At 40.5% G+C, this 27488-nt stretch overlaps 1 protein-coding gene across 1 annotated transcript in view; it reads right to left on the bottom strand.

Annotated features, from left to right (window-relative positions):
• ube4a (ubiquitination factor E4A (UFD2 homolog, yeast)) overlaps positions 1-26918 on the bottom strand; it is a 47845-nt gene extending 20927 nt beyond the window's left edge. The window contains exons 1-11 of the mRNA XM_057838854.1: positions 26804-26918; positions 26133-26305; positions 18189-18365; positions 12944-13056; positions 12671-12823; positions 8490-8649; positions 8208-8410; positions 5014-5205; positions 4593-4926; positions 2712-2841; positions 2232-2539 (exon numbers count right to left, since the gene is read on the bottom strand). Coding sequence (XP_057694837.1) covers positions 2232-2539; positions 2712-2841; positions 4593-4926; positions 5014-5205; positions 8208-8410; positions 8490-8649; positions 12671-12823; positions 12944-13056; positions 18189-18365; positions 26133-26265 — 1903 coding nt within the window. The 5' untranslated portion in view covers positions 26266-26305; positions 26804-26918. The remainder of the gene's footprint in view (positions 1-2231; positions 2540-2711; positions 2842-4592; positions 4927-5013; positions 5206-8207; positions 8411-8489; positions 8650-12670; positions 12824-12943; positions 13057-18188; positions 18366-26132; positions 26306-26803) is intronic.
• Positions 26919-27488: the final 570 nt, after the last annotated feature.

Genomic DNA, 27488 nt, shown 5'->3' with positions numbered 1-27488 from the left:
AGGAGGCAAACTTCGAAATGAACATTTCTAAGGTGAGATTTTAATCAATTCTACAATATCAGTGGCAACCAACAAGTGGTAAATATAAACCAAACATTACTGTCTAATTTAACAATAACACTGCACCTACATATAGTTAGTATATATATACTGTATAAATATTTAATTATATAAAACAAAATAACTTGAATTTATGCGTAGTGTTGACTATCATTTGAGTTTTAGCCGATACTGGTTACTATTCGGTACTTTTAAAATGCTTCTATGTACAAGCATCATGCTTGTTTAACGGGTTGCTAAAAAAAAATTAATTAAAAAAAAACCTATGGCATTAAAGTGTCTGTGACACGAAAAAGCATGTTTATTTCATAATATACGCGGTATTTTATGCTCCTGAATGAAATGGACCGCTTAGATGTGTGTGTGTGGAAGCGATCGCTATATTTATTTAGTTTTTTGAATCCCGCGCCATGAAGATGAGTGACTTCCGGCAACAGTCTTGAGTTGAGAAAGAGGGCGCTGTGACGTGTACGGAGGAAGGAGTCCTCTTCACTATACAGCCGTACTGTTGTATGTGAAGGACTAAGGATTCAGCCGATTTTGCGGATTAATACGTTTATTTTTCGCATCACGCCAGCCAAACGGCTTAAGAAAAACTTTGCTGTAGGAGGGAGAGGCGTGTGCGCCTTTTTGGAGTTTCAAAAGGTTCCCATTCACCGGTGGATATTGGCCAAAACAAGCCTTACTACTGTGGGACCATGGGAATAACGAGGAAGTGAGTAAACATCGTGTTTTGTATTATGTCAAATACTGGGATCATTTTAATACAGAGGTGGCTTGCATTTTGTGGCTGACATGCTCCTTGTCCACTCGGCCGACAACCGGCGGCTTGTCGCAGCCCCCCCCCCCCCCCGGGCGAGCACTATACTCGGCTTTTGCTCTCTTGGCGTGACCAGTGTTCTGTCAAATTTTCCAACCGATCAGAAATTGCAACTTTGTGTTAAAAATAGCCGCGAATACAGCGATTACAAAGTAAACACTGCAAACTTTCTTTAAAATAAAGACTACTTACGTTTAATCATGGATAGGCATGTAAAAAGCTCTCCTCATACACATTAGCTGCACGTTAGCTGCACAACAACTGCAGCCGCCCTCCTCCTGGGAACGAGCTGTAAATTGCTCTCCGCCGGGCGGTTTGCCGATCAGTGATGACAATTGACAACCCAGTCGTCATATGAAATGATCCGGGCTAGTTATGTGTGATTTTCCGCTTCGAAGACTTTGAAACATCACTCAGTTCGGGTTAGCATGTCGGCTAGCTTTCACGCCTCTTGGTTTGTTTACATTCTCCGAAGCCGGTGAAGGGAAATGACATAAGCCCGATTTAGGTGTCATAAAATTCTATTCAGGAGGTGCGACAGTAAAGGTGAAGTCGACAGTTTTGACCACTATGGAGTAATTTTGCCATGTCATCCTGAACAAATGCATTTTTATTACTTCATATTCCATTTAGCACAAGACTGTTGTCATGACCATGCCATTTAATTACCAATTGGGGAAAAATACTTGGATAAAAAGAATATCCTGTAAAAATATTGAAGTAGAGAGACTGAAACAATGACATTTTGCAGCTCTCTTCTTCGCGTTTTCCTCGTTTTGAATAATTCCCCCTCAACGGGCTGACTGGTCCTCCTCGAGCCATTTATTTAGCTATTGGGGAAAAATACTTGGATAAAAAGAATATCCTGTAAAAATATGGGAGTAGAGAGACTGAAACAATGACATTTTGCGGCTCTCTTTGTCGCATTTTCCTCGTTGTGAATAATTAAACCTCAATGGGCCGCATACTAAATCAGATGAAATCGCGACTCCGCTGACGTCATCCACCTGTTGGGGACTCTAGAGCCCTATAATGGTAGGCGTGGCTAACCGGCAGATTAAAAGACTAATTTCTGGTCATCTGCGCTTTGCTAAATTGTTTTATATAGTCGATTTCTCTCAAAATATGATTCTAATTCGCATAATAATCCTATTTAAGACTTTTTTTTCTCCGTTCGTACGCACTTTAAATGAGGCACCAAAATGTTCATTTTTCTTTGGTCGGGTTACCACCAGTTGTTTTGGAGCTGGTACCAAATTGATACCGGGTTTTCGTATCCGCCCTTCTTATAAATACAGTATGTTCAATGCACTAATACAGTGAGTTTAAAAAAATCCTCAACCTTACATACCTGGGATAAAGCAAAGCATGGTATTCTGCCCGGAGGGCAGCGGAAAACTGAGTGCTTCATGTTCGGGGCCCTCGTTTCCCATAGCGAGCTGAACGAGCAAAGAAGCAGTTGACGCTTGAAGGTTAAGGCAGCATTGCAGCATGGTGGGCTGTGTGGCAGCAGCTTTGGTTGACAGGAAGACAATCATCAGGCGCTGAAACTGCTCCAAGAGCTGCTCCATCATTGGGTTTCGTGTGCGATGGGCCTCTTCACACGTCACCTGAAGGCGGTGGAGTGACTGGTTCATCTTGACCAGCTGTTCGTATAGTCTGCGGGTGCACAGCAACAACACTGGTTCATGTTAGTGACATACCACTTGGGGACATATGTATAATACGAGCAGGGCCTGAAACAACTGACATAAATTTTCAATTACTGCATCAGAGTTTTGTAGAAAAAAAACAACAACACATTTTTGGCAATGATTTGACTGAAGCGAACCTGTGAAAGCCGAGATGCAGGGTGAGCTGTGTGAGGACGAGGTTTTCCGTCAGCAAGCTGTAAGACTCCACTAAGGGCTCCTGTATGGGCTGGGATGGCATGGGGGTCAGACAGGTTTCCTTGTCAAGCCCTGGCGAGGGACACAGCTGATTATTCCATTATGAAGGTCATGTAAAGGAAATATATATACCCATAAAACAATTCCTTTAAAAAATGTGGAATGTGGAGAGGAAAACATACAAGTTGTCATGTCAGTTGCACTAACAGAAACGTTGTGTTCATCAAGCAGTAGAATCCATTCAGCACACAGACGATGTTTTATTGGATTTCTATTTTAAGACAATATGCCCAGTGATTGATTCACAGTCTGTCACCTAATGACGAAAGGTGTCATAGAAAATGGACAGATGGGGTTCGAAAATAGCAGCTGCTGTATGCTTGTGAGGCATTCTGTTGTGTATTTTTTAGTCAACGGACACGTGTTACATTATACAGTAGTGATGTCGCAATGCTGATTATTATTTTTTGACTGATCCGATTCTTATCGACATATGTTTTGCCGATACTGATCCGATACCTATATTTTTAGATCAGGAAAAATAATGCAAAAAAATCCTATTTTTAGTATTAAACCGAGTTCAGTTTCTAAAGAGCAGTAGTCATTATCGGTTTGATTTACAGCAGCCGAAAAGCACGTTGGTACTGAAAACAAGCAACTACTGGATCGGATCTAATATGGTCACCAAATCTGATACTCCGAAAAATAGCTGTATCGGACGCAGATACCAATAATGAGTGTCAGATCAGGACATCAGTAATATACAGTGGTACCTCGAGATATGAAAGCTTCGGTTTACCAAAATTTGTTTTTTTACGAAAAATTATTCGTCATACGAAATACGTACTGTAAGAGATAATTCCAGCTCGCAGCAATGCAATAATGTAACTAAATTTGACTATAAATGTACGCAAACTAAATAAACACACTACAGTGTTCTACACAATGCTCATGTATATGAAACAAAAGAATAATATAATTTATAAGGCATAAACAGGGAGCTGAAATAGCAAGAAATGGCTGCCCTAGTTAGTTTGTCCTTTAGCAATCCGTATATGCCATGAGCTTGGGTAGTCATGTGATAACATCTGGAAAATGAGCTGGAACCTAACAAACTAGTTATACAAAAGTCCCACTTAGAAATAGACAGGCAATCAGAGGACATGACCGCAAATTTAATGGCGTAAAACGTAATTATACGAAAAACTCATGATGAGAAAGCCACTCCGGAACAAAATCATTTCGTATCTTGAGGCACCACCGTATAAAGACTTTCTAAACAAAAAGGTGGCTTACAACCCTGAGAATTAAGATCTTATTATGCTTAAACTTTTTATTCGAGATAAACTTGTGGGAAAGTTTTCAAGCAACACTTGCAAAAAATTGCATGTCTATCAACATTTTTCACTTCCTTGTCATTTCATTTAAGGTGAAACTGAAATCTATTCATTCCGCGGATTTAAATAAAGCCGATGCTTGGAATTGTCTCCCAAATCTTCTGCTTGTGCTAGTGATTTTACAGCCGGATAAAGTTACAACTGTGAGTGGGTGCATACACAGTGTTAATGGAAAGTGAACTGCAAAATTGTAAAAACCACTACCCTAAGGGCTTGTTGTCATGTGTGTACAGGGCATAGCATCCCAAGTAGCTGCACAATAATTGCCATGCCGCACTCAAAAATGAACAAGACTGAAGAGAACCTTAGAGTAACATTGTGAACTGAACCGTATCACTTGATGACTACAGCCCAAAGAGTGCAGGTAAAACAGTCGAGTAGGGTCCAATAAATATTGTATGATCATGAGAACGAAGCTATATTTACCTCTCGCATGCACATTGCGTATACGTCTGTCCTCTTCAGTTAAATCTTTGACTGCGCAATACGTGGGGTTAAACGTTAGCAATTTGGGTGAACGCGGCCGGCAGAAGGGCTGGCACAGCCTCAGAAGAGCTGCGCCTAAATTCAAGAAGAACGCATCCGAGGCATACATCTGAAAAAAGATCTCCGGCATTTGATTGGCCCAAATCTTGGCCCGGCCTGCGTTTGCGTGCAGGCAGTCGCCCAACCATGACAGCAGCAGATGGCGTGTCTCGCTCGACCGCTGGAGCAAGGATTTAAACATTTGATGCAACTTGTCGTGAAACTGGCCCATAAACTGCAAAAAAACGGAGGAGTCAGGTCATCATTGAGGCCTGATGCACACAAGTGGTTGCACTGACAATGTATGACTTTTGGTGTTCACCTGGTGGATGCTCGCCTCCTGAACCTTAGTTTCCTGAGGGCTTAACCTGGAAGGATTAAGGAAGTAGCCATGTCCTTCCACAACTCCCGGTGTTTTCAGCAAACAAGACACATTCAACACAGTTCCCAAAAGGCTCTTCTGGTACAGCAAGCCATTAGCCGGATCTTTGGGCTGAATGTGCTCCATCAGTATCTGGAAGCATCAGGTATTCACAGTGTTGTTCGAGTTACTTTTGAAAAGTAAACAGCTGTTGTTACTTATCGGCAAATGTATCGAATTACTTTACTAGTTACCCAGTTATGAAATTTACTACTTTCAGGGTTCGTACAACTTTTTCAGGGCCAAATCCAAGCATTTTTTTTCAGGACTTTCAAGACAAATTTTTCAGTACCTTTTAAACGTTAGCCCAATGTTTTTTTTTTTTTTTAAGTTTTTTTGTCACAATAAGGCAGAAATAAAATATGGTGCCTTACTACAAGTATGCAAAAATTCCATTCCATTTATTTTGAAAGGTGCCGCTTCATACCCTGACCCATCTCGGTAGAGTAAAACACAGCCTCTTTTGTTTAGTTGTATTTTCTGCTTTAATTGTAATGTCCGCTCCCATTGTTGGAAGGGTTGACTGTTTTTTTCTTTAGTGGAATTATATTAAAATATATAAACATATACATATCATAGATAAATAAAATGAGTACTCAATCAGCTTACCATGCATGTTTTTGGGATGTGACTGGAAGCCGGAGTACCTGGAGAAAACCCTTGCAGGCATGGGGAGAACATGCAAACTCCACATAGTGAGGCCAGCGCAGGGACTGAACCAACAATCTCTAGACTGTCCGAAGGTGTGAATGTGTGCGTGCCGTGGATGGTTGTTTGTCTCTATGTGCCCTGCGACTGACCAGTTCAGGGTATACCCTGTCTCTGGCCTGTTGTTAGCTGGTTTAGACTCCAGCAGCACCGCATCCTTTTTGAGGATATGCGGTTCAGAAGATAAATGAATGAATGAATCTAAAATTTCAAAAAAATGTTGATATTTCCACACTGAAAAGCCTTCACGCTCAGTGTCATGCGCACTTGCCATTGCATTGTTCGTTCAACCAGAGTTTTGTGTGTGCGTGAACTAGGTTTGTGAATCTGTTTAGTACAGCCATACTAGTAAGACCCACCCTACTCCATCAGACTGTCTCTGACCGGCTTACCCTGACATCTTGTTCTATGTTAGCCAATCAATAACGTCTTCTGGGAATTGCCGTGTTTATGTCAGAGTGAGAAGTGCCATGTGGACTCTGAGGATAGTATCAGAGCACAAAGCTAGCTGTCAACAGAGAATGACAGATAGACTTACGTGCCATGGCTCTGTAGGGATAGACTTTTCACTTGTATCACGTAATATACAGTGGGGCAAATAAGTATTTAGTCAACCAATTGTGCAATTTCTCCTACTTGAAAAGATTAGATAGGCCTGTAATTGTTAACATGGGTAAACCTCAACCATGACAGACAGAATGTGGATAAAAAATAGAAAATCACATTGTTAGATTTTTAAAGAATTTATTTCCAAATTAGAGTGGAAAATAAGTATTTGGTCACCTACAAACAAGCAAGATTTCTGGCTGTTCAAAGAGGTCTAACTTTTTCTAACAAGGTCTAACAAGGCTCCGCTCGTTACCTGTATTAATGGCACCTGTTTTAACTCATTATCGGTATAAAAGACACCTGTCCACAATCTCAGTCAGTCACACTCCAAACTCCTTTATGGCCAAGACCAAAGAGCTGTCGAAGGACTCCAGAGATGAAATTGTAGACCTGCACCAGGCTGGAAAGACTGAATCTGCAATAGGTAAAAGGCTTGGTGTAAAGAAATCAACTATGGGAGCAATTATTAGAAAATAGAAGACATACAACACCACTGATAATCTCCATCGATCTGGGGCTCCTTGCAAGATCTCACCCCATGGCGTCAAAATGATAACAAGAACGGTGAGCAAAAATCTCAGAACCACACGGGGCAACCTAGTGAATGACCTGCAGAGGGGTGGGACCACAGTAACAAAGGCTCATAACAGTAACACAATGCGCCGCCAGGGACTCAAATCCTGCACTGCCAGACATGTCCCCCTGCTGAAGCCAGTACACGTCCAGGCCCGTCCGCGGTTTGCTAGAGAGCATTTGGATGATCCAGAAAAGGACTGGGAGAATGTGTTATGGTCAGATGAAACCAAAATAGAACTTTTTGGTAAAAACACAGGTTCTCGTGTTTGGAGGAGAAAGAATACTCAATTCCATCCGAAGAACACCATACCCACTGTGAAGCATGGGGGTGGAAACATCATGCTTTGGGGCTGTTTTTCTGCAAAGGGACCAGGACGACTGATCTGTGTAAAGGAAAGAAGGAATGGGGCCATGTATCGAGAGATTTTGAGTGAAAATCTCCTTCCATCAGCAAGGGCATTGAAGATGAGATGTGGCTGGGTCTTTCAGCATGACAATGATCCCAAACACACAGCCAGGGCAACAAAGGAGTGGCTTCGTAAGAAGCATTTCAAGGTCCTGGAGTGGCCTAGCCAGTTTCCAGATCTCAACCCCATAGAAAATCTGTGGAGGGAGTTGAAATTCGGTGTTGCCCAACGACAGCCCCAAAACATCACTGCTCTAGAGGAGATCTGCATGGAGGAATTGGCCAAAATACCAGCAACAGTGTGTGAAAAGCTTGTGAAGAGTTACAGAAAACGTTAGGCCTCCGTTATTGCCAACAAAGGGTACATAACAAAGTAATGAGATTAATTTTTGGTATTGACCAAATACTTATTTTCCACCATGATTTGCAAATAAATTCTTTAAAAATCAAACAATGTGATTTTCTGTTTTTTTCCCCCACATTCTGTCTCTCATGGTTGAGGTTTACCCATGTTGACAATTACAGGCCTCTCTAATATTTTCAAGTAAGAGAACTTGCGCAATAAGTGGTTGACTAAATACTTACTTGCCCCACTATAAATAACTTTGGTAACACTCATTTAATAACTAAAGAGCCATTATAGAATGAGAAAATGTAATACATTACGTTACAAGTTATAGCAAAAAGTAGTTTCATGATTTAACTTAATGAATGTAAGGGTGGTAGTTCCAACACTGCATTCATGTACACTTTCTCATACCATGAAACAATTAACTATTCCAGAGCGGTTCCTGACCTTGGCAATGTCTTTATTGTAGCTGAAGTAGAGAAGCACATCCAAGTAGAAGTAGAAGACTGGTTGACAAAGATCCATGTCTTTTATTCTACCCTGGAAGATGTCAAATACTGGAAACATCACTTCGGCGAAGGTCCGCACTTCTTGGTCAGAGAGCAAGCCTGCAATCACCTCTTCGAGAAACTCCACCACCTCCTCTGGATCTGAAATGCCATTGACATGTACAGCTTGCATAGTAACACAAGCACAAAGCAACTCAAGCGGTCTGCATTCAGAACCTACGTCCTCTACTGTAGGCATCCAGCAGCAGGTCCAGAAGTTGCTCGTACACACTCTGGTTGACGTAGATCTCTGGGGTGAGCAGAACTGTGCGCGTGTTTGAGATTGTCAGGTTTTTGCAGCGTACAGAGAATGGTAATAACTTCTCTGGGACCTTGGTCACCTGATGAAAATAGAATAGTTACTAAAAAATGGAATATCCCATTAGATTGCTATAATTAGCCCAAAATGAGGACAATGAAACAATATTTTAATGCTGCAGCACAGTCTAAACTAGCGGTGTCAAACTTATTTTGGTTCACGGGCCACTTTCTTGGCGATTCGATCTCATGTGAGCCGAACCAGTCTATTTTTGGCCAAATAAATTAACTCACTGGCTGACAGGTGAAAGCGAATTAACATACGTCAGTGGCATTGAAATGCGAGCATTCTCTACTATTTATCTTAGGTTAAGTTAAATGTACATCCATTGTTGTCAATGGAAGCCAAGGAGTTAATTTTTGGTCACTTCCTTATAATTCTAAGGCGCTTATTGATCACGTCCTGAACATTTTGGGGCATCCCGGAGTCACTTCGTCTACATTTTGACTCATTTCCTTTTGGTTTATGCATATCTGGTTTCCTCTCTGTTCATTGGTCACTTCCTGTTGATTTTGGGGCATTTCCAGGTTATTTCCTGTTTATTCTAGGTCACTTCCTCTCAGTTTTGGGGCATTTTTGAGAGCCACTTCTTTGTTAACTCATTGGCTGCCATCGATCACCCAATTCACAAATTATGGTTTTACAGTACCGATGTCAAAATGAAAGCATGGGATTCTGCGATACATAAAACATGCCTGTCAGGCAGAACAACCCCGCAGGCCGGATTGGATCCCCTGGCCGTTGCGCTACTACTACTCTACTTAAGCCGGTTTCACACACATATCCCGGTAAATTTCTATGTAAGGTGACGTGGGATTTACTCGCGTCATTGCCTTCACACATGGAGAGATATCCTGGGAATGACGCGGGTTGGACTCTTTCACAAACTGGTCCTGTTTTGCCGACTGCGCTTTCTGTGCTGGGAGGGCTGCTGGCGTGATTTTATAACCTGGACATTATGTCATATTTGGTCGGCATCGGCTGTCACATTCTGTTGGTCGATCGTGTTTTTTTTTTACGGAGCCGGTTGTTGGAGCATTGCCTATGTCGTACCTGCAGAGAATTCAAGCTCATCAAGACTGTATTTAAGCCCAAGCGATCCAAGAGAAGGGTGCCAAGATATTAACTTGCTGGGTGCCATTCAACACCTCGCACTCTTGAATTTCGTGCACTTGCTAGCTTGTTCGTCTGCCGCCCTTGTTTTGAAATCCCCTGCGTTGTACTAGTATTTGAGTGTATTTGTTTTGTCTTATCGGTTCTCTGCCTACCGCTTAGGTTAGTATTATTGATCCCCGTCGACCTACTGTCACGGACCCATTGTGCTATTCCCCCTTTTCCGCGATCATGTGTATTTTTGTTTGTATTTAATAAACCCTTGAAGGCATCCCTCTGTTGTTTTCTGCTTTGAGGTACAACCTTGTTTCCGCAGTTGTGGACCCTAACATGGGCAACAAAATAAATCACACATTTTCAAAGATAGACGATGGACTTTCTTCCTCGGCTCTACGATCCAGATGCAATTTCATTTAGTTACAGTGCCTTGCAAAAGTATTCAGCCCCCTTGAATCTTGCAACCTTTCGCCACATTTCAGGCTTCAAACATAAAGATATGAAATTTAATTTTTTTGTCAAGAATCAACAACAAGTGGGACACAATCGTGAAGTAGAACAACATTTATTGGATAATTTAAACTTTTTTAACAAATAAAAAACAAAAGTGGGGCGTGCAATATTATTCGGCCCCCTTGCGTTAATACTTTGTAGCGCCACCTTTTGCTCCAATTACAGCTGCTAGTCGCTTGGGGTATGTTTCTATCAGTTTTGCACATCGAGAGACTGACATTCTTGCCCATTCTTCCTTGCAAAACAGCTCGAGCCTCGTGAGGTTGGATGGAGAGTGTTTATGAACAGCAGTCTTCAGCTCTTTCCACAGATTCTCGATTGGATTCACGTCTGGACTTTGACTTGGCCATTCTAACACCTGGATACGTTTATTTTTGAACCATTCCATTGTAGATTTGGCTTTAAATTTTGGATCATTGTCCTGTTGGAAGACAAATCTCCGTCCCAGTCTCAGGTCTTGTGCAGATACCAACAGGTTTTCTTCCAGAATGTTCCTGTATTTGGCTGCATCCATCTTCCCGTCAATTTTAACCATCTTCCCTGACCCTGCTGAAGAAAAGCAGGCCCAAACCATGATGCCGCCACCACCATGTTTGACAGTGGGGATGGTGTGTTCATGAGCTGTTGCTTTTACGCCAAACATATCGTTTTGCATTGTGGCCAAAAAGTTCAATTTTGGTTTCATCTGACCAGAGCACCTTCTTCCACATGTTTGGTGTGTCTCCCAGGTGGCTTGTGGCAAACTTTAAACGAGACTTTTTATGGATATCTTTGAGAAATGGCTTTCTTCTTGCCACTCTTCCATAAAGGCCAGACTTGTGCAGTGTACGACTGATTGCTGTCCTATGGACAGACTCTCCCACCTCAGCTGTAGATCTCTGCAGTTCCTCCAGAGTGATCATGGGCCTCTTGGCTGCATCTCTGATCAGTTTTCTCCTTGTTTGAGAAGAAAGTTTGGAAGGACGGCCGGGTCTTGGTAGATTTGCAGTGGTCTGATGCTCCTTCCATTTCAATATGATGGCTTGCACAGTGCTCCTTGAGATGTTTAAAGCTTGGGAAATCTTTTTGTATCCAAATCCGGCTTTAAACTTCTCCAATACAGTATCTCGGACCTGCCTGGTGTGTTCCTTGGTTTTCATAATGCTCTCTGCACTTTAAACAGAACCCTGAGAGTATCACAGAGCAGGTGCATTTATACGGAGACTTGATTACACACAGGTGGATTCTATTTATCATCATCGGTCATTTAGGACAACATTGGATCATTCAGAGATCCTCACTGAACTTCTGGAGTGAGTTTGCTGCACTGAAAGTAAAGGGGCCGAATAATATTGCACGCCCCACTTTTCAGTTTTTTATTTGTTAAAAAAGTTTAAATTATCCAATAAATGTTGTTCCACTTCACGATTGTGTCCCACTTGTTGTTGATTCTTGACAAAAAAATTAAATTTCATATCTTTATGTTTGAAGCCTGAAATGTGGCGAAAGGTTGCAAGATTCAAGGGGGCCGAATACTTTTGCAAGGCACTGTATGTTTTCAGTTTAATTTAGCTTTTTCCAGTTTGCCATGTTGATAATTGCGATGTTTGTTTACCGCTTTTCGTCTTACTGCGAAGAAAGAGGAAATGACCATCAGCCCACCATGATATTTATGTCATCAGCCATCGTCCTGTGACCCGGGAATAAAACGCGTGCTTTCGCGCAGGCCTCATCCCGGGAAAGTCCCGGACATTATACCAAGACGCGGCTCGGTAAATGTCAGCGTCATCTCCGTGTCAGTCGACCCAGGAAATTGCTTTCACGCACAAGTGCTGCCTGTTTGAATTCTGGGATTTTAACAGTGTCAAGGTATGTGTGAAAGGGGCTTAAGAGGGAAATACTTACTACTACTAAGAGGGCCATACTTTTGAAACAACTGGTCTAAACGAAGAAAGATTTTTTTTTTTTTGTGAATTATAAAAGTCGAGTTGAAGTCACAGAATCAATGGCATAATTGATTCTTTTTGCTGTTTTTTTTTTTAAGCACAGTATAGAAATATAGCAACCCCTGCCACAAAATTAAAAGCTAATGTTACGTGAAGCTAATTGTAGTTGCTGTACTTGCGTCGAGTCTTAAACATGATTTTCTTCAAAAACTCAGCGGTCAAATGTTGTTTATCTTCAGTCAAAAAACAGAGTTAGATCATAGTCTGTCTCCCAATAATTAAACATTATTCTGTTTTCACTCTATCTAGTTTACTTCATGTTTTATTGCAAATCGAAAGTCATTTGTATATTGGATATAGGTTCAGATGCCAACCATAAATTATTAGCAATGAGTTGATCTGAAGTTGAAATGATTGGTTTGGAATAATAAAGTCAAAAAAATAATAATTAGTTCAACTCCTACACACATGTTCCAATTATTATCGTTTTGATACCTCTTCTTTTGCCCTCTGATAACAAGCAAATAGGTATGGAATGGCACATTTTTCTCCCGCATCACGGTCAGCCGACAGGTTCACGCCGCTGCATGACGTCATGTAGATGAGGTGGTTTCCCGGTTCCAACAGCAACAGACGATTAAACAGTGCCTGCGAGAACAATACAGTGATACGCTTTATGAATTAAATCCGTCGTCCTGGAAAATGAAGCTCAATTAACACCCCAAGAGAAATTATTCCAAAACTAAGAATGGAGTATAGCCATCCAACCTGCTCTATGTTGTCCATGTCCAGCCAATCCTGCCCATCCAAGTCAGCTGCCATCTCTTCCAGGTAAACACAGCGAGGTGGAATGCCATTGCCCCCCCTCAGACTAGGATCACCTTGGGGCAAGGATAAAATGAGTTTGCATGTGTCAGGATTATTCACATTTATTTGGAAGAAATGAAACCACAAGTTAACATTTAACCAAAAAAGAAAAGAGGATTAAATTCACAACTTTGGGTTGATTCCTACAGCAGGGAAATTGATTTGAAGTGCAAGTGCGGATAGTTGACAGTTAGGGGATTTGTTGTCCTTGATAAGAATAATGACTCATCCTGAAACAGTGTTAGTGGCCCAGCACACTCTAAATGAAACTTCCTGTAAAAGAAGGGTGATGAGTCATGATTCAGTTCCCGAAGATGGTTAGTGTGACTTCACCTTGAAAATAAAGGTTACTTAAGAAGAAAATGTTTCTTCGTTAATAACCCCATGTCCTGTTTTAGTGCAGATTTTGGAGAAAAATATTTCATACAAGAAAATGTTATTTGTAAACTCTAAATTATGATACAATTGAGGAATAGATTTTTAAAAAATACAATAAATTAGATTTTGTGCATATACAGCTTCAGGGTTTCTACAAGTATCAGCAAATGTCATTTTTAATGCTTTTTGATGCCACTTTAAACTAATTTAATGCCCATGTCCAACTGCAGATAGTATCACACACACAAATTGTAAGCATTTAACAATCAATATTTTTAATCGTTAAAAATACAAATGCAACTTAAACGCAACAAACAGCTTGATGCAGCTTCTGTTCCAGTGAGAACACAAGGCTCCGGAAGGCCATGCATGCATGGAGAAGAGCTAGGAGAGGAACACTAGCAGTCGATGGGTATTACTTTGAGCCCTAAAATTATCAACTAGAGCAGCTACCGGTACATAAGAGCGATTCCTGGGCTTAAGATAACGTAACTTTTATAGGAAGCAAAACTGAGAAGCATCAACATCCATACTCTCACACAAACTCATCTAGAAAAACAAGAGTACAATCATTAAAAAAAACTATACATCACAGAAAGGGAGACTTGGTGATTATGCTTTAGCCCCCCCCCCCCATCTTCCTGCGCCGGTTATAAGAAGCAGTCAACGCCCAAACACACCGATTATTCCATCACTCCCCCACCACACGCTAAAAAAAAACAACGTTCCCTCTCTGTCGTCACCTCTGCGCCCACACTCACATGCTTATTCAAAATTAGATTTAGATAAAAATAATGTAAACAAAGGCTTCCATAATTTTTAATGCCTTAAACATTTAGTTTAATGCTTTTTAAGGCTTGAATTTCGACAAAACCCATTTAATGACTTTTAATGCTTTTTGATGACACCCATAAACACTGAGCTTACTAGTACACTACTAATACAAACAGTAACCAGCACTGGTTAACCATCCTGAGGGACATCTAGTTGTTTGTGAACGAGACAGAGACAGACAAGATCAGTTCTATTTTTAATCATCGGTCGATCAGCAATATCCTAAAATTTATGAAATCGGAGCATGTTTAACAATAACTCCTGACTCATCACCCAATGTGTTAAATGACAATGATGTGATAAAAATATCCTTTATGTCTTTTAAAGGTACTTGAATCAAACAGAATAATGCATGACTTTTGTTATCCAAACCAGAGATTTCAAACTCATTGTAGTCTGCGGGCCACTTTCAAGGCAAGTACATCTCATGTGGGCAGAACCAGTCAAATTAGATTGGACATCTAGTTACATCAATAGCACTGAAAGATGAGCATTCATAGCCCGTCCTCCTAGTTTAAGTTACTTGGGTTGCATTCAGAGTTCAGACTGCAGGCTGATTTCTATCAGATTCCTCCTCACATCTGATTTTTAGAACTGACAGTTCACACTATTTTTTAACAAATTACCAAATCAGATATGGACCTGTTCAGACTTGGCCACATTATTGACACGCCTTACAAACTACAGAAACGAAGGCATCGTCCACCATAGAGTGACGTCACGGACAGTCAAATTCCATCTGAGATGTTCAGACTGAGATGCTTCTTGTCCTCGTCTGATATGAAACCGGGTCACTTCCTTGTTAACTCACTGGTTGCCATTAACATCGCTAGACGTCCAATCCATTTTGACTGGAAGAGGTGAATGACCGAATGTGACTGCAGACCGGAAAGGTGAGCCAAGTGCAGTAGTGTGAACCCTGATCACAGAAATCACAAACCTCCGGTTTTACGGCGTCGATGCCAAAATAAAAGCGTAATTTTGTAGGTACAGTATGAGTGAACTACAACGTGCCTGTCAGGCAGAACAACCTTGCGAGGCGGATTGGAACTTATGGCGGGCTGCTTCCAGCCCGGGGATGTATATTTATAAATTATTTGTAAATTAATTCACGCGTTCGTTACATCTAGATTGGATTACTGTAACTCCTTACTTGCAGCTTGTCCTAAAAGTTCTCTAAAAGGTCTTCAGCTAGTCCAAAACGCAGCAGCAAGACTCTTAACAGGAACTAATAGAAGAGAGCACATCACCCCTGTGCTCCAGGCCCTTCACTGGCTTCCAGTCGAGTTTAGAATTAAATTTAAAATCCTCCTTCTTACTTTTAAGACCATTAATGGGTTGGGGCCATTGTATCTCACCGATGCTCTGGTTCCATACCGCCCCAACAGAACACTCTGCTCTCAGAATGCAGGTCTACTGGTAGTTCCCAGGGTTTCTAAAAGTACTGTCGGAACTAGAGCCTTTAGCCACCAAGCCCGTTTTATGGAATCAGCTTCCAGCTAGTATTAAAGAAGCCGAGACAGTCTGTACATTTAATATTAGACTAAAAACATTCCTATTCGGCAAAGCTTATGGTCAGGCTAGTTGACGTCGGACTAGACTCACAGTTCAGTCTAAGCTGCATTAGAAGCTATAATGCTGGGGGAAGTACAGCCACTGAGTTCTATCTCCTTTTTCTCACTCTACCTAACACTTGTCTTACTTTATTTCTATTTTCCAATGTTAATATCTAGTTGACTAGTCTCTTCATCACTAGTCACCCGGTGTTCCCTTTCCCCCCTCCCCTCTGGAGAAGGGCTATTTTTCAGCTGCAGCCTCCTAACTGTCCGGACCCCTGGCTGGATGAATGTCCTCGTCGCCACCCCCGTCTGATGTGGCTAGATGGACCACTTCTTGTTCCTTTACTCTATTGCATCTTTACAAACTATAACTCAGTCAGCTAATTTCCAATGGCAGTCCTGGTCCATCCTGTCTATCCATCCTGGGAGTGGATCTCTCCTGACTGTGGTATTCCCCAAGGTTTCTCGTTTCTCCCTGAGAGTTTTGGAGTTTTTCCTTGCCGACATGGAGGGTCGAAGGATGGGGGAAGTACAGCCACTGAGTTCTACAGTGCTGCTCAAAAGTTTGTGAACCCCCTCAACATTTTGGAATTTTCTATTATTTCAACCTGATTTCCTAATCAATCAATTCAGTAGTTTTTTTTTGTTTTTTTAACAGTTGTGTTGTCGAGACTAAATTAAAAAGAGTTTTCATCAACTGATGTAGGTGCAAAATTGAACTGTTTGGTCACAACCAAAACCGCCATGTCTGGCGAAAAGTCAACACTGCATACCACCAAAAGAACCTTCTCCCAACAGTGAAGCATGGAGGTGGGAATGTCAAGATCTGGGCTTGCTTTTCATCCTCAGGACCTGGACAACTCCACATAGTCCAGGGAATCATGAATTCTGAGGAATATTGTCAAATCCTAGAACATAACCTGACGCCATCTGTTTTGAAGTTAAAGCTTGGCAGAAGGTGGATCATGCAACATGATAATGATCCAAAGCATTCCAGCAATACAACCAAGGAATGGCTGAAAAAGAAGAAGATTCGTGTTCTGGACTGGCCCAGTCAAAGTCCTGACCTAAATCCCATTGAAATGCTGTGGCGGGACCTGAAGCGAGCAGTTCATGCCAGACGCCCATCAAACCTCTCTCAACTGACTGCGTTCTGCAAGGAAGAATGGGCAAAAATCCCCCAAAGTAGATGTGAGAGGCTGATTAGTCACTACAGAAACCGTTTGGTTGAGGTAATCTCTGCAAAAGGAGGCGCAATATCCTATTAACTGAAGGGGTTCAGATACTTTTGCACACATGATATCTGAGTTTTTCTTAAATCAACCACTTTTGTTAAATAAAGAATGACAATATAACTATTTATTTTGTTTCAGTCCATTATTTGGAATGTCAGTATTGTGGATTTGGGTATAACTTAACATTTAATAAGGTTATTTTAGTTTTTTTTTACAAAAAATCTGACCATCGCTGTGGGGTTCACAAACTTTCGAGCAGCACTGTATCTCCTTTTTCTCACTCTACCTAACACTTGTCTTACTTTATTTCTATTTTCCAAATTTTAATATCTAGTTGACTAGTCTCTTCATCACTAGTCACCCGGTGTCCCCTTTTCCCCCTCCCCTCTGGGGAAGGGCTATTTTTCAGCTGCAGCCTCCTAACTGTCCGGACCCCTGGCTGGATGAATGTCCTCGTCGCCACCCCCGTCTGATGTGGCTAGATGGACCGCTTCTTGTTCCTTTACTCTATTGCATCTTTACAAACTGTAAGTCCGTCTGCTAATTTTCATTGGCAGTCCTGGTCCATCCGGTCTACCCGTCCTGGGAGTGGATCTCTCCTGACTGTGGTACTCCCCAAAGTTTCTCGCTTCTCCCTGAGAGTTTTGGAGTTTTTCCTTGCCGACATGGAGGGTCGAAGGATGGGGGATACCCAGGACTTGAACTTTATTTATTTCATCTCTACTTATGTCATCTGCTGATTCTGACTGTGTATCATATTGCCTCTGCAAGACCCTTTGAGACAACCTTGTTGTGATTTAGGGCTATAAAAATAAATTGAATTGACAATTGAATTGAAAATATTTGACACCATTGGTCCAAATAATCATATCATACGGTAGTGAATTTGGGGATTTACCCAATATGGTTCGTGTTGTGATTTGGCAAAATACTGGTAATGATTATTATGTATTTTTTTAATTTTATTTTATTGGGTTTTGTTGTTAGTACTGTGTGTTTCAATAATGCAACAGAAAAGAAAAGAGTGCCATTTTCTTATTTAAAAAATATGTTTGAAAATATTTTGTTGGTGTTTTGAGAATGATGGCTGAATAGCATTGTTATTCATTTCAATGATGAAGGATGATTTGATTTTCTTACTGTTGTCCAAGGTGATGAGAAATATTCGCTGGATCATGTGATTAACATTGAGTTGTTCGCACAGTTCCTGCCGGGATCGGAAGGATCGGCTTATCTCTGCCACAGAGTCGTCATTGTCGTCAACGCTGTCCGACACGGAGTTCTCAGACTCTGATTGGCTCTCCCCGGAGTCATCTTCTGCAGGGTGACACAAACAGTCATGGAGCAATGTGGACAGATGTTCAGGACAACAGTCGTACTTATAGGACAGCATTTTGTTCTGAAAGCATTATTCCTATCATACAAGCATTTAATCTAATAAATCAAAGTGTCTTAAGTGTACCAATAGGCGGATTACAATGTTGGTACACTAAAGAATCACTAAATTACGTGTTCAAACTGTGCATTATGTTAAACTTTTTAAAGTGCCTGTGGCACGAAAAAGCATGTTTATTTCATAATACATGCGGTATTTCATGCTCCTGAATGAAATGAACCGCTTGGATGTGTGTGGAAGCGATCGCTATATTTATTTAGTTTTTTTAATCCCGTGCCATGAAAATGAGTGACTTCCGGCAACAGTCTCGATTTGAGAAAGAGGGCGCTGTGACGTGTACGGAGGAAGAAGTCCTCTTCACTATACAGCCGTACTGTTGTATGAGACGGACTAAGGATTCAGCTGATTTTGCAGATTAATACATTTATTTTCGCATCACGCCAGCCAAACTGCTTCAGAAAAATCTTGATGTACGAGGGAGAGGCGTGTGCGCCTTTATGGGGTTTCAAAAGGTTCACGGTGGATATTGGCCAAAACAAGCCCTACTACTGTGGGATCATGGGACTTACGAGGAAGTGAGTAAACATCGTGTTTTGTATTATGTCAAATACTGGGATCATTTTAATATGTAGGTGGCTTGCATTTTGTGACATGCTCCTTGTCTCCTCAGCCGACGACCGGCAGCTTGTCGCACATCCCCACCCGCTGGGAGAGCACTATACTCGGCTTATTACCCTCTTCAAGTGCCCAGTGTTCTGTCAAATTTTCCACCCGATCAGAAATTGCAACTTTGAGTTAAAAATAGCCGCGAATACAGCGATTACAAAGTAAACACTACAAACTTTCCTTAAATAAAGGACTACTTACGTTTGATTATGGATGGGCATGTAAAAAGCTCTCCTCATACACATTAGCTGCACATGTTAGCTGCACAACAACTGAAGCCGATCGCCTATGACTCTCTCTGGCTGTTTACGACTTCGCCGTGTAGTAAAGCATTATTTTGCCATATTCGTGTTGACCATTTGGCAGCTACACGCTCCTCCGACATCGGCCGATTAGTTCGGCGGTCATTGTCCAGCTGCTTCCCCGGCGAGCTCTCCTGTCTGTAGTAGCAGGGGAACGAGCTGTAAATTGCTCTCCGCCGGGCGGTTTGCCGATCAGCATAGACAATCGACAACCCAGTCGCCATGTGGAATGATCCGGGCTAGTTATGTGTGATTTTCCGCTTCGAAGACTTTGTAACATCACTCGGTTCGGGCTAGCGTGTCGGCTAGCTGTCACGCCTCTTGGTTTGTTTACATTCTCCGAAGCCAGGGAAGGGAAATGACATAAGCCCGATTTAGGTGGCATAAAATATCGTTCAGGAGGTGCGACAGTAAAGGTGAAGTCCACAGTTTTGACCATTCTGGAGTAATTTTGCCATGTCGTCTTGAATAAATGCATTTTTTATTATTTCATATTCTATTTAGCACAAGACTGTTATTTGTCATGACCATGCCATTTATTTAGCTATTGGGGAAAAATACTTGGATAAAAATAATACCCTGTAAAAATATTGGAGTAGAGAGACTGAAACAATGACATTTTGCGGCTCTCTTTGTCGCGTTTTCCTCGTTGTGAATAATTCCCCCTCAATGGGCTGCATACTAAATCAGATAAAATCGTGACTCCGCTGACGTCATCCACCTGTTGGGGACGCTAGAGCCCTATAATGGTAGGCGTGGTTAACCAGCAGATTAAAAGACTAATTTCTCGTCATCTGCGCTTTGCTAAATTTTTATATATAGTCGAATCGTCTCAAAATATGATTCTAATTCGCATATAATTCTAGTTAAGACTTTTTTTCTGTCGTACGCACTTTAAAGTACAGTTCAGTTAAATTTATCACAATTTTTTGGTTTGACAGGGACTTGGGGTGGCAGCGCTTTGGGTGGCACTTAACTCTCACCATACTTAACAATAAACAGCAGTTTGGTAGATATCGAATTAGCCACAAACAGATGCCTTAGAAATGTCCTTAATATTATTTGCACTTAGTCACTTACATTAGGCATGACACTCTTTATATGTCTGTATTACAGCATTACTACACAGCCCCCTGGTGGCCAAATTGTGCATATGGCTTTTTTTCCGCCTTACAATTTTAAAGACAGGTAATAAACATAGACAAAAGTAATCCTATAGAGCAGGAGTATCTCAAAAAATCAGGATCGTTATCAGGCTCCTGCAGAGCTTGCTGATGAGCTGATCATTTGATTCAGGTGTGTTAAAGGAGGGTGACAAGGGAAACAAGCTGGACAGGGGCTCTCAAGGACCGGAGTTGCTATAGAGGTATTATAGGAATTGTAACAAAGCTAAATTATGAAACTAGGCTTTAGAAGAGCTTATTTAAGAATAAAAAGCAAAAGCATTTGGGGGGAAAAAAGCGGGAAAAAAATCTTAAAATTAAAACCATTATGCACAAACAGTTCAAATCTTTACATTCTATTCAAATATAAATTCAATTATTGCACTGTTGTAGAGCTATATATTAGAGGTGAAACGAGTACTCGAGCAACTCGAGTAACTCGAGTTTAAAAACTGATCCGAGTAATTTTTTTCACCTCGAGTAATCGTTTATTTTGACAGCTCTAAGCATCACGTTTTGCTCAGACTACTTTTAATGCGGGACAACGCGCTGTCACGTGCGGAGAGGAAGAAGGAATTAAAAAAAAAAACTTACTGCAGCCGACAGCCGCCACAAACGACGCCGACGTTGCTAAATACTAGCCCGCACGATGCTACGTTGGTACAGGTAGCGTCTGTTAAGTCTCATAGAGATCACATGTATGTTAAACTAGATGCGAAATGACAGACTCGGCCGCGTCTGGGCAGCGTTAGTAAACAGCCGCCATCTTAAAGCAGTAGAGCGCTAAGCGCTAATAAAGAGCGCTAAGCGCTAATAAATAAGATTAACGTCACTGTCGCTACTAGCTCACATAACGTTAGCCCTGCGGAGGGCTAGGTTTCAATTAATTATGACCACTGTCGATGCGTGGCTAACGTGTCTTACATACAGGCTTTAACATAACATAGCATTGTGGAGTGATGAGGGTGTAAAATAAAAACTTAATCATGCTAGCTATCAATTTTAGCTCTGTAGTCATTGCTGGATAAAACACCAAGTAGCACTGGTCCCTAATGTGCTCCAATACAGCCTGTATCATACATTTATTTTGAACACTGCAAAAACTCAAAATCCTATCAGGATTTACAGTTTAGACTAACTTAAAACTTAACTAGAACTTAAAAATGGCTTGACACAAAGAGAAATTCAATTGAAACACGTGGGGAAAAAATCCTAACTTTTAAGTGATGTGTGTTATCAAGCGTAACGGCATTTTTAGGTAAGATATATATATATATATATATATATATATATATATATATATATATATATATATATATATATATTAGGGCTGTCAAAATTATCGCGTTAACGCGCGGTAATTAATTTTTTAAATTAATCACGTTAAAATATTTGACGCAATTAACGCACATGTCCCGCTCAGAAAGTATTCTGCCTTTTGGTAAGTTTTACAGCAAGGCTTTTTGCGCTGTCCAACAGCGAACTCTTGTGGTCGCTTTGCGACATGGTTTATTATTTTCATCTTTTCTTCATTATGGCTGCACGACGTCTCGGGCTGATAATGTTGTGCTTATATGATCCTTGGACAAGATTTGTCCGTAAGTATGGTTGTTGTAAAGAATGTACATATTATGTTAGTAGGCGAAATGTTATATTTTTTGTATGAGACGCTTTTTGTTTATGTTTAGTGAACCTGTATTGCGTGCTAAGCTAACGTTGTTGCTAATGCAATGCTGTGTACTTTTTTGTTGTTGTTTCACTACGGTCTAAAGAGGACAGTGGTTTGAGGCCATTTTATTAATAAATCAGATGAAAAAGGAAGAAGTCTGATTATTAAGGCGTCGTTCACTAGCTGTCTAGCTTTGGAAAAAGTAGACGCTTCGGAATGAGGACAGCATAAACAGATTTAAATGACAGTAGAGTGAAATGCCCACTACAGTCCTTATGTACCGTTGGTTGAATGTATATATCCATCTTGTGTCTTATCTTTCCATTCCAACAATTTATTTTACAGAATATATATATAATTTACAGAAAAATATGGCATATTTTATAGATGGTTTGAATTGCGATTAATTGCGATTAATTACGATTAATTAATTTTTAAGCTGTAATTAACTCGATTAAAAATTTTAATCGTTTGACAGCCCTAACATATATATATATATTTTAATAAGATCTAAAAGTTTGAGTGAAAACAGTGAATTAGTCTTTTTTTTAAAATTCTAGTTACATCTGAGATGCAATTGTTGGCTGTTTTCAACAATATAAATCGAAAATGAAGACATTGATTGACTGAAAATGGTTCAAGATTAGATGAAATGTCTTGTTTTCTCATGTATATTTATAATTGCTCTTCACCTAAAAATATATGTTTTATCCGATTACTCGATTAATCGATAGAATTTTCAGTCGATTACTCGATTACTAAAATATTCGATAGCTGCAGCCCTACTATATATTATTTAATTTTGTTAGTTTTTTGTCTGTTCTTTGAAGCACTTTTGATGCCATTTGCGTTCATTTCCAGTGGAAACTATTATTTAAGAAACATGTTTTGAATTTCAGACCTAGTGACAGTTTTCTGGTATTCCTACTAATGTCCGGTGCACTTGCACACGCATGCTCACAATGGTTAAAGTGGCGAGTACTTCATATTTTCGTTTTCATCCGATTCTGATTTAACCTTTTCATCACCTCAAACTACTTTTGGGATGTGTTTTCCTGTCATAGCTTTTAAGCATTGTGTTTTCTTGTATTAGCTTTAAAGCAGAGTATTGATCTGTTGATCAAATTAGTCACATAGTGTATTTAAACCATCCTTATTTGATATTATTACGTTTTTAAGTATTTTCTTTAATTTGTACATTCTCCCTGTATGCATCTAAACAAAACAAACTGAAAACGCATTCTCGCAGTCGGCGTGATGTCATGATGAGGTCATCTCGCATAGCAACGTGTCGCCATTTTGAGAGGGGGGCACGCACAGGTTAACATCCGTAGACTAACGTTGTCTGAAATTCATATATTTCAGCTGTGTTTTGCATCTTTTTTTAATAAAAACATCTTAAACATGACTTATTATTATCACGAGTCACTGCCGACAGACACAAGGAGGCAATACAACTTAAAATTAGCGTGTATTGGCCTGCAAATCTGCCCATACAAAGTCGCAGCTGATAGCTGCATAAACAATCCATAGGAATTGCCTGCAGTGGAGTTCGGAAACATCCACAGCTACCTCATAAAGTCACCCAGTAAGCTGACCTTTATCAATTACGTGGAATACAGTGCCCTCCATAATTATTGGATTCATAATAATTATGTGTTTTTTAGCTTCTAATATTTTTTTTTCCTAAATAATATGGGACCTTAAATGGAAAAAGAGAGAAAAATCCAACCTTCAATACAAGTGCATTTACTCAGTGGGGGAAAAAATCCCACATTAAGTAATAATTATTTGACATCAAATAATGTGTGTGTCACAATTATTAGAATCCCTGGTGTTAATACTTTGTACAACCCCCTTTTGCCAATAAAACAGCACCTAATCTTCACCTAAAATGTTTCACAAGATGGGAAAAGACAGAAAGAGGGATCTTCAGCCATTCCTCTTTGCAGAATCTCTCTAAATCATCCAAAGACCTGGGTCCTCTCCTCTGTACTCTCCTCTTCAGCTCACCCCACAGGTTTTCAATGGGGTTGAGGTCTGGGGACTGAGACGGCCACGGGAGGAGCTTGATTTTGTCTACACGCCAACAAGCTGTTTGGGAGGCAGGCACGGAGAAAACCTTTCCTCACTCACAATCATAAACGCAAACGTCTGGAGTTCGGCAAGCGGTATTGGGGCTTTAACTCGGACCGTGTGCTTTGGTCAGATGAGACCAAGATTGAGCTTTTTGGCAACAAACAGTCTAAGTGGGTCTGACGTGCCACGAAAGATGCGCATGCTGTAAAGCACCTCATACCCACTGTGAAGTATGGGGGTGGGTCAGTGATGCTGTGGGGCTGTTTCGCTTCCAAAGGCCCTGGGAACCTTGTTAGGGTGCATGGCACCATGAATGCTTTGAAATACCAGGGCATTTTAAATCAAAATCTGTTGCCCTCTGCCCGAAGCTGAAGATGGGTCGTCACTGGGTCTTTCAGCAAGACAATGACCCTAAACATTTGGCCAAATATACACAGAAATGGTTCAGCAGGCACAGAATCAAGCTCCTCCCATGGCCATCTCACTTCCCAGACCTCAATCCCATTAAAAACCTGTGGGGTGAGCTGAAGAGCAGAGTACAGAGGAGAGGACCCAGGTCTCTGGATGATTTAGAGAGACCTCTTTCTGTCTTTTCCCATCTTGTGAAACATTATAGGAGAAGATTAGGTGCCGTTTTGTTGGCAAAAGGGGGTTGTACAAATTATTAACATCAGGGGTGCTAATAATTGTGACACACATTATTTGATGTCAAATAATTATTTCTTTATGTGGGATTTTTTCCCCACTGAATAAATGCACTTGTATTGAAGGTTGGATTTTTCTCTTTTTTCCATTAAGGTCCCATATTATTTCGAAAAAAAAATATTAGAAGCTAAGAAACACAATTAATATAAATCCAATAATTATGGAGGGCACTGTATGTACTGTGTGGAACTAAGAAAACTGGTATTATATACGGAGTGATTATTTCTGCCGTAACCGGTAATTCGCCTCCTAGCGTTATTTATCCGTGAACACATCACAGCAAAATAACCAATTCCCACCAGGCCAATAATATACCGATTGACCGATCAGAGCAATTCACGCCAAAAGAAAAATAACGCTTTGAGAGTTGTCGGTTCTGGTAATAATAACCACTGCCTAGTCTATTGAATCCTAGCAGCTAATTAGGGCAAAAAAAAAAAAAAATCGATTAAAGTTTACTCACCAGTAATAAAATGTCGGCTGCAAACGTAAATGTGCCTGGTCCACGGAACCGTCTTCTTTTACTGTTCCTCAATTGATTGCATTCAGTCAATTGCTTGTCCTTTTCTCCTCACGAGTAAGAATGAAGAACCTCAAATGCGGCTCCAAACTTTTCCTTGTGTTACAACTCGCAACACGGCAACTTTTAGTCATTTCGACAGAAAAAAAGACCGCAAATAAGACAAAAGTTCAACGCGTTTGTAGTACAATGCACGACAGAGCAACTGCTTGTGACCCGTGTTTTGCCCCCATTTCAATATGGCGACGCTTTGTTGTAGCTGGTGCCGCCATTAATGCCCGGATGTCCGACTGCGAGAATAGTAGTATTTTAGGTGTCAAATTCACGTCTGGTATGACATTTCACAGAACAACGGAATGAATTGAAGCACCACTGTACAACACATGGATCAAATATTTGAGAAAAACTCATTCTTTTTAAACAAGTAACTTTTGTGTCAATTTTTTTTTTTTTTTTTTTATGATGATGATGAATCATAACACATTTGTGTCAACCCCTGACCACGAAAAAAACAAAAACAATTTCAAATTTATTCAACAGCAAGTTAACAGGTTTGAGAAGTTCTTCAGCTCTTCATTACTCACGTGGGGGTCCTGTAGTTAGAGATGTAGACTTTTGAGCTGACGCAAACTGCTTGGCGTCAGCCAGTGAGCTGAAGAGGGCAGCGAAGGGATTGCAGGAGATGTTGTGGTTGTTGTTGTTGCCCTGGTCAGTCATCTCACTGAGGCTCAACACTCACTCCATCCAAGATCATACCCTAAAAGGTGTAATTGAATCATAATAAAACCTAGGCTTAAGATTGTTTGATACTTACAGTAAATTATTACAAGATTAAATAAAAAAAGTTAGAACAGGAATATACAACATATTAAACAAACTTTATAAATAAAAATCCACTGGTTTGTTTAGGTACTATAACACACGGAATTCCTGTTTGAACACATAGCTACCAGCCTACCTGCTGGGTAGCTCAGTGTACGTCAACTCATCGGCTTATCGAAAACATGTATAATCTGGATTTTGTTCGTGGATCACCTAATTTTAGCGATGACATGGAGCAAACGGAGTGATTTTGTTGTTATGAGCACGAGCAGCTGGCGAAAAGCTAATTACTTTAGCAAGTTAGCTAGCCTGGAGAGCAACAAGCTAAGATGTCAATGGCTGGTTCGGCATCGATTTACAGCAGTCCTACCAGAAATACATGACATAAATAGCCATGCTATACACCCGAATCAAGTAAAAACTGCTGTCATACCTGTCTGACTGAGAACGTGTCTATTTTGGTGGTGAATTCGCGTTCTTTTCTTTACCACCACCACGTATTCTGTCAATCCTCAAGTAAATATAAACCGTGACGTCATCAAAATGAGTCGGACTACAATATTAATGTTTTTTTTTTTTCCCCTTACGGCAATGTTTACTTTCCCAACAAGTATTATTATTTTTTAATCATTATTATTTTGAATGACCCCATGAGTTTTGTTAAAAATCAAAAGATTAGATAATTTCATCAGTAAATATAACTTACTTTTTGATGGTCAGTATGAATTTAGGGCAAACAGTTCAACATCACTAGCCTTAATAGAATCAGTTGAGGAGATCACTAACTCTCTTGACCACAAATTACATTCAGTTGGAATATTCATAGATCTACAGAAAGCATTTGGCACTATTAACCATGACATCTTAATTAATGAACTTGAAAATTATGGGATCAGGGGGGTGGTACTACACTGGGTGAAGAGTTATTTAAGTAACAGAAAACAATTTGTGAAGTTGGGTGACTATGCATCATCATGCTTGGACATTGCTTGTGGCGTCCCTCAGGGTTCAGTGTTAGGTCCAAAACTGTTTATTCTTTACATAAATGACATATACAAAGTTTCAAGCAAACTAAAATTTGTTTTATTTGCAGATGACACTAGTATCTTTTGCTCTGG

This window comes from Corythoichthys intestinalis, chromosome 6, assembly GCF_030265065.1.
Source record: "Corythoichthys intestinalis isolate RoL2023-P3 chromosome 6, ASM3026506v1, whole genome shotgun sequence".
NCBI classification, from domain to species: domain Eukaryota; kingdom Metazoa; phylum Chordata; class Actinopteri; order Syngnathiformes; family Syngnathidae; genus Corythoichthys; species Corythoichthys intestinalis.
Note: the sequence above shows the minus strand (reverse complement) of the source record. Positions and strands in the feature narration are given on the sequence as shown.